The sequence below is a fragment of the Medicago sativa genome, chromosome 2 (assembly GCF_051527215.1).
Source record: "Medicago sativa cultivar Bolivia chromosome 2, Bolivia_mono, whole genome shotgun sequence".
NCBI lineage: Eukaryota > Viridiplantae > Streptophyta > Magnoliopsida > Fabales > Fabaceae > Medicago > Medicago sativa.
Window position 1 is genome coordinate 56,680,020 of NC_140750.1, and position 11,102 is coordinate 56,691,121.

Here is an 11,102-nt window from a genome sequence, read left to right on the forward strand (position 1 = left end):
CCAAGTTACAATATATTTATAAGCAACTTCCCTTATCATAAATATTTTTTTTGACGCATCCCTTATCATAACTTGTCTTTCACATAAATAGACAAAATTCACTTACCTGAATAAAGTGGTGATGCCCTAACCCTTTTTTTTTTTTTTTTTAGTTTATCGTTTTTTTAATATTACTTTATTATATACATGTCTTTGTCCAAAATTGGTAGTTTCTAACTGAAATAACTAGCTACTACAAACAACTTGTAGGTTAAGAATCAATGGAATCATTGCACTTATTTTAACTTTGACAACTTTGAGCATATTCTTTTTGCACAATGTATATAATTTCTTTTTTCCTCACTATGATAGCACCAAATGGGTTCACCAAATAAGAGAAGCCTTTAGCCAACTGTAACACAATTTATTTTTTGTCATTTCACTACTTCTCATTTTTTAATTATTATGAACTTCATATGGGGCATCCCTAATTAGTTGAGAGTCATGATTGAACCACTCTCTCATTATTATTTAAATTATGATATTAAATTATACAAAGGGATCTAAGTTAATGATTGAAAGCTAATATTAAAATTGCATGATATGTAGACAAAGGAAGATGATGCATGTGATTGTGTGGAGAGAAGAGGAAATTGGAAGCATTAAAAAAATAGGAGAAAGGTCAGGTGTTATCGTTATGTTTAAAATCATGAACTAACAATAATTATAATTGGAATTATGAATGAGAATATAGCCAAATACAATGCATCACCCTTTATAAAGCTATTTGTGATAAATAAAATAAAAATCCTTATAATGCTTGAATGGCCAGCATGTCTGTCTTAGGTTGAACTTCTCATTGGCCAAATACACCTAATGTAAATTTTCGATAATTATACTTCACAACTTTACTTAATTGTTTTCTTTCAAAAAAAACTTTACTTAATTGTTTGTTTCTTTTTCTTGGATTTTTATTTTTCTTCTTTTTCATGTGTTTGTGTGTCTTTCTATGGAATCCATGTGTCTTTTTACTTTTTCCCGACCGTCAGAATTTAACAAAGATATTATAACTAGTTAAGTACCCCATAATCATATAAAATTAAGTTAATTTTTTTTTTGGTTACAAAATTAAGTTCAAATTTGTAACAATATAATATTCTAACTAATTTTTTTACTAATATATATGATCATTGATCATAATTAAATACGTAATTCCCCATGCACATTTATTCGAATTTAATTTTCATATAATAAATTAGAATAAATAAATTGCTTTCTTAAGTATTTAAAATTGGATCTGAAGTAAACCACAACAAAAGATATGCTTCAGCGACTCTACTCTCTAACAAGTGGTATCAAAGCCATGATCCGACTTGGTGGGAGAGCGGAAGTTGAATCCTGTGTTGATCTTGTTATAGGAGGTGCGAACTCATATTTGAATGTGAGATTGTTGGATTTCAAGTATTAGTGATTAAGTTCTTTAAAAAAAAACGTGTGACTGATTAAGTCTTACATCACCTATAAATAGTTAAAATGTTTGAAATACAAACGATATGCCCTATATATACACGAGAAATTCTTAGACGAAGTCGAACATAACACGTCGCCTTTAAAAGCAACCAATTAAAAAATTACAAATAATTAAATGATTATAAAAAATAAAATGAAATTAGAATGCATAAAATCATAACCACACGACACTATTAAACCCCCTCCATTCATATATTTTTTTTGTGTAACAAAAATAATAATTCATCCTCTTTATTCTTTCAAGATTTTTCTCCATGAGTTTCTCAATTCATCAACCGTTTTCTTCAATGGTCTTTGGTTAGACCATCTACAATGGTGGGTGCTTCACCTATTTAGCGCCACATTAATTAGACACCTCCATTGTAGAGTGTAATATATGGGTGCCTATGGAGGAGGGTGGTTATGGAAGCACCCTCTCTCTCTCTCCCTCTCTTCATTTTTCATGGGTCTTATTTAATAAATCTTAGTAAAATGAATTAAATTTGTTAGAAATGTAATGATATAGAGTAATTTGTGGGGCCTATTTAATTTTTTTTTTTGAGGTGCTAGGTTGGAGAAAATTAATGCTTATTAAGTACTACGTAAAATTGATGATGTGGACATAGGGGACCCACTTAAGCACCCAATGTGGGGTGTTCTGTTGTGGATGCTCTTAAGACAAATCATAAAGATGAGTGCATCAATAATCAAATTTTGTTGAATCCAAAATTAACTTAGAACCAAAATGATACGACGCCTTAAAATTGACCAACCAAGCTAGGTAAATATTAATTCTTAGTATGTCATATTACATATTTATAGCTAAATTGACTTATTTTGAGGCCTTTTTTAACCCAAAATTTTGATGCCTAAAACCCTGGTTTGACCCTTAGGCCGGTCCTGCCCGGACCGTAAACCATATCGAGAATCGTTGGATTAATTTGGGACAGAAGGTTGACTCCTAATGAATTAGTGACATCTAATAATTATTTTTAAGAAGCCAAAAGAATATATATATATATATATATATATATATATATATATATATATATATATATATATATATATATATATATATATGAATTAAAATGAGGAGTGCTGCTAAAACATAAGATGTGTCTGTGTATTCAACAAAATTCAGAGTACAACAATCAAAAAAGTAAATAGGAATAAAAAATTCAGAGCCATCCCCCGTCAATACATGGAATAACCTAAATAAACAGAAGGGTTAGTCCTCCATGCATAGAAATCAAAAAGGTCATCGTATCTAAACACCTTAAACCACCACCAACAATTGAGACTCACCATGTCAACCATCCGAGTAAGAGAGGTATTTTTGTTTTGGAAAATTTGAAGATTACGTTCCTTCTAAATAATTCAAATACAAACCAACCAAATGATATGAAAGCACAAACAAATATCTTTCCTAAAATTATGAGCACCACAAAATTGAAAAGCGTGCATACCAATGTCAAGGGGAAGAACACTAGAGATCCTTAGCCACTGTTGAAGAGAGATCCAAACCTCTTGAAAGAAGCCACACTTCAAGAACGTGTGATTTGTCGATTCCTGTTGACCGCAACCACCTGAGCAAGACAACGACCCTTGATAAAAAACACACCGCCGAGCTAAATTATCTGTAGTTGAGAGTGTTTTATTCAGCAACCTCCAAACAAAAATAGAAATTATGTATCCTAAAAAGATACATATTAATATGAAAAATGCTAGCGTGCGCCCTAAAAAGACACATTAATATCCTAAAAATAGTAACTATGTATTAAAAATTGTGTCTATTTATTGTTAAAAAAATTGATGTTTTCTAATAAATATTTGCTATTTTTTGAATCTTTAACATGTATCATAAGGACATATGTTAGCATGTCTTTAATAATATATAATTAAAAACTCTAATAATAATATTAGAGCAACTTTGACTTGAGATTTGGGTTAATATGATCGATCAAACCACATGTCTATGGGCCATCCCAAAATAAACATACATTATGTGATGCTGAAGAAATGGTTGCATTATACTGTGTGCTATTAGTTTGGTCAATATTGAGTTTGTTTTGGTGTAGTATAGAAGCCTCCTGATTTGGCAATTTCCCTTCTTTAATCTTGGAATATACCCTTTGACAAAACAAGAAAAAACGAGTCATCTAGGATGAAGTCAAATGAAGTTTTAGGATTGTCATCAGAAATAGGAATATTTTTGTTATATATGCACATTGGTGTTTGATTTAGATGGCTTTGGATACCACTTGTGCAAGTTGTTGAGCCATTAATATGCTTTTAATTTCATGTTACTACTATTTCATATTACTATTAGTCGTGCCAATCCACGTGATTAAGCGTATCCATAATTAAGTTGCATATGCAATGTTCTAAATATTGAACATACTGTAATTCAGAACCAGATATATTATTATCCATATATCGGAAGACTTTTTATGCATAAGAAGAATCCGATGTCATCTTCATATAAACATTAATTTAGTTAAAGTTCATTATTTTATTTAAGGAGAATTAAAGTTTATTATTATCGACTATCTTTGTATACTAACCAGGAGCGGATCTGGGATGATATTATTGATGTGGCTAATTATTTTAGCGAAGTTAATTTTTGCTAAAAATAAAAAAAATTTGTTCATATTTTAAAGAAATTTAACCTTTTTTAATTGTAACTTAAATAAATGGTCAATTCGAAGTAAAGAATCTCACCCAAAAAATGTATCTTGTTATATATATATTTATTGATTACGTACGAGTAAGTTACAAACTTTTAATATATGACGATGTTGCAACTAATAAAACAAATCAAACACTATGCCGTGTCGATTCTGTCATGTTCTTTTTTACATTTATATTATATTAATTAATTCTTTAAAAACATGACAAAAACAATAGTCTAAACTTGAACCCAAGATTATGAGTTAGAAAAACATGCACTTGAACACTAGACAAATACATCATATATAATTATATATTTATATTTCCAAATTAAAAATATATGATATAAAATTTGAGATTGAATATTAAAAAAAAAAATTGAGTTGAGCTGGTGTGGCAATAGCCACACCCAGATAATTATATATTTATATTTCCAAATTAAAAATATATGATATAAAATTTGAGATTGAATATTAAAAAAAAAAAATTGAGTTGAGCTGGTGTGGCAATAGCGCACCCAGCCTTGAAGGGATCCGTCCCTGATACTAACTTATATATACAGTACAAGTTTATCGACTGACTTATTCGCTATCTGATTATGTTATTAATTTATCAATTATCCACCACTTTAATTATCAAATAAAACCATAGTAGTTTGAAAATGTGAAGTAAATATGTAAATATAGGTATTTATTTATAAGAACAAGAAACTATATACGTTTTTTAGTCTTAGAAGCTTATGAACCAAGATTAAATATATTTTTTATCAACTTATGAACCAAGTTGATACGTTCTTTTAATTTCTTTAAACATTAACTTCATTAGTTACATGCATTATTGTTTTGACAAAAGTATTGATTTTTTTGTTGTTGTTGTTGTTGTTGTGTTACATGAGAGAAAAAAGAACAAAAACTAAGTCCTAATAAATGACATTCATTGGACCTTTGCTAGAAGTGTCGAGATAGACTAGGATAAGATTCATTAATCATGATCTAAGTGTTAACTCCCATATTTGCAAGGATATCTACACAAGTATTCCTTTCATGAATAATATGTTTCAAAACAAGATTCCAATCCTTCTTCGTATAATCCTTGATAATCTCCTCCACATTAACATATTGGTGATATCGATGTCTTCCCATAGTCACCAACTTGACCACATGAATGGAATCAAAATACTCCATCTGTCCCGTAATAAATGACCCATTTGAAAATGTGTGATTTTGACCTAACATACTTTGACCATATTTTTCTACTAATATACAAGGATAAATAATATCATATAAGATGTCGTTAGATTTGTTTCGATGAGTATTTTCAAAATATCAAATTTTCATAATTTTTTCTAATATATTATTCAAGATATTTAAACTCAAAATTATGCATTGACATGCGTAATAAGGTCAATTGTGTTAAGTATTAAGGGACGGAAGGAGTAACAAATAACTTTTCTAAAACCCGTTTGTCAACCCAACTTGATGCCAATTAAGAGAGCTTGAATATCTGCCTGTAAAACATTCCACCAACAAATACTCCCATAAAAATCAAAATGGAAATTTCCCGTGATTTCTAAAATATTGGAATATATATACTTCAATGTAATTGCTGAATCTGATATCTATAATTTTTTTTTTTTTGCATGTATGTTCAGCATATATTTTCCTCATTAAATTCATAAGATTTTTTGTAAAAACATAAATTGTATAAATATTTAATTTGTTTTTTCGACAGTTTTAGAGGGTATGAGATTCCCTAAATAAATTGGAGTTGACTGTAATGAGCAAGTCAGGCAAGAGAGCATCACCCATCCCCTTCAATTCAATTTTGTTTGCAATTAAATATTAACATTTCTTAAATTTAACACCACCCTCATTAAAGAAAAGCAGTTCTTTCTTATCGCAAAAGATGGAGGTTCATAATTTTTTGTATAGCCTCCATTATTATTTGCAGCATTTTAATACTATTGCTGCCTAAGGAAGGTGAGGTCCATTATTTATTAATGAACTATGTATAATAGCCCACTCTAAAGTAATACTATATTAGGAAATGAAGAAAAAAATTGGAATATGAATTGTGCATATGCGACAATGTAGGACCAATGTTGACCACGTGGCAGACAGCATCACTAATCCCTTTCCTCCCACGTAGGTCCCAACCCTTAATTAAGACCTTAAACTCTTGTATATTGCCCCCACCTTATATATCACATGGGACCATCATCACCACCCATTTTTCTCGTTCATTTTCTACGTTATTGTACAAAATAATACTAAATAATGGAGAAGTTAATTGAGTTTGATTGTTAATAAACAGTTCTACAATTGAAGGACAGTTCTCAAATGGTTAATTAGGATGAGTTAATTGAGTTTGATTAGATATAATGGAGGTTAACCAAGTACATGGCTCAAGTCATCAATAAGAATCTTAAGGTGAAAGTAGGTGATTAACATAATTTATTCATAATCGCCCCATATTAAAATTATAACACTAACGTTTAGAAAAATGGAGAGTCCAACGTTTGAACCTGATCGCTGCATATCATTATCTTTGCAACTATAGCCGTGTTTACAAGACAATTAACGACTAATTTAACCATAAACTAAATCTTATCTACCACCCGCTATTAATAATCTCCCCCTAGTGCTGTATAATTTAGTAGAACCTATGGAAATAATTCAGCATCTCTTATTTTCCATGGCCTTCAACTAGGTAGCTAGCTATAGTAACAATAAGTTATCAAAATCACATAACTAGTTTGACCAAAAAAGTAATCACATTATGCATGCAATAGTAGTATTTGTGGATAAATACTTACTTGGTCACAAACACAAATAAAAAGTGATTAGACACACACATATAAATTGAAAAAATTAAAAGAGAAAATAATTGAATGATGTGATTAAATTTTTTTTCAATTATTTTTCTCTCTTTATGTTTGCGTGCCCAATAATTTTTTATTTGTATTTGTGTCTATGTAAGAGTTGCTCGTATTTGTGAACTCTCCATTCATCAAACTAATGTAGGGAAATGAATTCCAATCATATTCGAAAAACCAACTCATAAGATTAATATGTCAAAACACAATGATTAACATACTAACATTTAGCGTCTTAAAAAAAGATTAATCACTCAAAAAAAAGTATCCAAACACATATATTACACATTGCTCAATCATCACATTGTATTCTTGACAACACACGAGATTCAAATGGGTAGCATTTATGTGACAGAAAATTGGTGACATTGATCAATCACAATGTCAGAAGTAGTTTTTTTTTTTCTTATTTTCTTTCTCACTCATAAGAATTGTGACATTATGATTGACCAATGTCACCAATTCTATGTCACCCAAGTACTACCTGATTCAAATAGGATTTCATTAGCATCCACCATTTCCCCCACTAAATATAATCAATCTATTAATTGCCACTAAATACATTTTTATATGATAATCATCTATGTTCCATAATTTTCATTCATTCATACTTTCAATTAAATAAAGGTAAGGTAACGACATAATGAAAAGATTATAATAATATTAGTAATAATAATTTAATAACTCAAACTTGTAATTACTCCCTCCGTTTCAAAATACATGTCCAATTTTTGCAATGTGCACTATTCATTTGACTTACTTTTACCATATTTTTTAACTAATGTATAAATACAAATATTAGCATGTAAGATGTTGTTTGATTTGTCTCGACAAATATTTTCAAAATATTAAATTTTTATAATTTTTTACTTTAGATAATTAAAGATATTAACAGTCAAAATTGTGCATTGGCATATGTGAAGTAGTTGACTTGGACATGTATTTTGAAACGGAGGGAGTATAATATAATATTGGTCAACCTAACTAACCTCTGCATCTATCTATCTACTGTCTCCATCAATAATCCAGCTGAGTCAACTTATTGAACCTTCTGACCCACCTTCACTCTCTTCCTATCCCTTTATATACTAAAAACCAAAACCAAACACCAACGTAGTAGTAGTAACTAATATCTCATCTCATAAACAACATCATCATTCTCATAATAATAACACAAATCTTCATGGAAGAACCAACATTTCTATTCCCACCCCCTGATTCTGATCTCGACCTCAGCTTCACCAGCACCACCACTGACCGCACCTTCACCTCCTCCTCAGCACGCACCAGCTTAGCCCGAACAAGCAGCCTTGCACTCAGCTTCAACGACCGTCTCTCCACTGCATCCGTTGCCGGAGACACCGTCTCCTCTGCCGTCATACGCCGTCCTCACCGGAGCTCAGACCCCAACTGGACAGCAATAAAAGCAGCCACCAATCTCTCCTCCGATGGAAGACTTCATCTCCGTCATTTAAAGCTTATCCGCCACCTTGGCTCCGGTGACCTCGGCCGTGTGTTTCTATGTCGCCTCCGTGACTATGACGGTGCAAATTTTGCACTTAAGGTTGTTGATAAAGACCTTCTTACTCCTAAGAAATTCTCTCACGCGGAAACGGAGGCGGAGATTCTTCACGCGCTGGATCATCCTTTTTTACCGACGCTCTATGCGCGGATCGATGTTTCACACTACACGTGTCTCCTTATTGACTATTGTCCGGGCGGTGACCTCCACGCTCTTCTACGTAAACAGCCGGGGAACCGACTCACACTCTCGGCAGCGAGGTTTTTCGCTGCCGAGATTCTTGTTGCACTTGAGTATCTTCACGCGCTTGGTGTTGTGTACCGTGACTTGAAACCTGAGAATGTGCTTCTACGTGAAGATGGACATGTCATGCTTTCAGATTTTGACCTTTGCTTTAAAGCTGACGTGACACCTACTTTCGATTGTTGCAAAGTTAACAAACACTATGTGGGTCCCACTTACGGTTGTTTCGGTTGTAACGAATCAAGATCTCGCGATTCTCGAAAGAAAGTCGTTGCTGAGTTTGTTGCTGAGCCAACTACGGCATTTTCAAGATCATGTGTTGGGACACATGAGTATTTGGCGCCGGAGCTTGTTTCGGGTAATGGTCACGGTAATGGTGTCGATTGGTGGGCATTTGGGGTGTTTATTTACGAATTATTATACGGAATGACACCCTTTAAAGGGTGCAGTAAAGAGGGCACTTTACGCAATATAGCATCTAACAATGATGTGAAGTTCCACGTAGCGGAGAATGAAGAGGTAGGGATGGTAGAAGCGAGGGATTTAATAGAGAAGTTGTTAGTGAAAGATCCTAAAAAGAGGTTAGGGTGTGTCAGAGGCGCGACCGACGTGAAACGACACCCCTTTTTTGATGGGATTAAGTGGCCTTTGATTAGGACCTATAAGCCACCCGAGGTAAAGGGACTATTGAGGAGGAAAAAATCAGATTTGATTGTAACAAGTAAGAAAATTAGGAAAGGGTGGTGGAAGAGGCTTGGATGTGCATTGAGAAATAAAGGAGCTAGATTTGATTTACTTTCAAACAATAGTAATAATAATCATTATTGTTACGTTAATAATAGTAAGGTTAGGTAAATGCAATTGAGCAATGGTTTAGTTTACATTTTGAATTTTGAATGGATTTGCAGATCCGGTACATTCAACATAGGATAGTTCATAGTGTGACTATAATTTTCAATTTTGGGTGTCTAGTTTTTCACGTACCGTACAGATTCACAGTTTGTATATGAATGATGAATCACAATATTGATACAATCTATCTAATTCATCTTTGCTTTTACACCTATTTGTTTTTTAGAAGAAATATATTTTAGAAAAGATATAGCTAAAAAGCGGATAAATACATCTTCACATACATGTTACTAAAATACTCATTCTACAAAATAAGTGGGTGTAAGTTAACAACTCCCACAAACAACCCGTTACCCAGGGTGCTTCTATTCCTCCCATTCCCAAACCCGCCAATGCTTGATCCCTCTCTCGCTATTTCAACTTTTGGCAGGAATCTTTGCTTGCTTGGGATGTTCTTTCATGTTTTTCTATTTTTCGGATTCAAAGTTGGCTTGGAATGTTTGTCCAGAGACTTATATAATTTCAATTAAGAAAGTAAGCATTAAAGAACTCGAATTAAAGGTATAAAGGATTAGTGAGAAATTAAATTGATGATTAGATCGGAGAGAGCAGAATCATATAATCACATATAATTAGATTAAGAATAAGAGCAAAAGTGAGAATGAAATGGGGTTGCCTAGAATCGGTGTGAAATTAAAAAGCCATAACCTATGATTTCTTGAATGTTTGGAATATCTTTATTGAATGTTTGATCTGATACTCATTTGAATTAGAATTTGGTTTCTTGAATGAATTCAAGTTCAAAAACGGAGGTTTGCCCCCATTAACGGTTAACTGAATATACTAAAAAAAAGTTAACGGAAAAATTAACAGTGTTAATAGCAAGGGAGGTGTTTGTCTATTTCAAGAAAACTTAAGGGATGTTAATGTAAGTTTCAAAACTAAAGGGGGTGTTAGTGTTATATTCATATATAGACATCGGAGGAGGTGAATGTAATTTTCTCTTAATTTTTAATTGCTATTAAAAAATTAATTTTATCCCACAAACAAATATGTAGTAAAATATGAGAAACAATTTTTGAACATCAAAATAATACTAAGATTATTATTAGATTTTTGATGTATTTTTGAAATACATTTTTTTTTGAGGGAGTATTTTTGAAATACATAGTAAGAGAGATAAACATATATACAGGGTCACTACCAAAAAAAACATATATATAGGGTGTCATGATGTGTATGTTGATGTTCAAATACATAGCTGATTAATTAATTAAATGATATCCCTCAAAAAAAAATTAATTAAATGATATGTTTTCTTTCAATTTCTCCCCCAAAAATAAAATGCTTTCTTTCATATTTTTTTTTAAATGACATGTTTAATGGTGAGTTATGATCAATATAAATTATATAATATATAATATAAAAGATGACATCCAGGTGTATATCCAA

At 31.7% G+C, this 11,102-nt stretch overlaps 1 protein-coding gene across 1 annotated transcript; it reads left to right on the plus strand.

Annotated features, from left to right (window-relative positions):
* Positions 1-8,123: 8,123 nt before the first annotated feature.
* Positions 8,124-9,858, plus strand: LOC146949178 (serine/threonine-protein kinase WAG1-like). Its single transcript, XM_085745244.1, has one exon. The coding sequence runs from the start codon at positions 8,217-8,219 to the stop codon at positions 9,651-9,653; it is 1,437 nt and encodes a 478-aa protein (XP_085601370.1). The 5' UTR covers positions 8,124-8,216; the 3' UTR covers positions 9,654-9,858.
* The last annotated feature ends 1,244 nt before the right edge of the window (positions 9,859-11,102 follow it).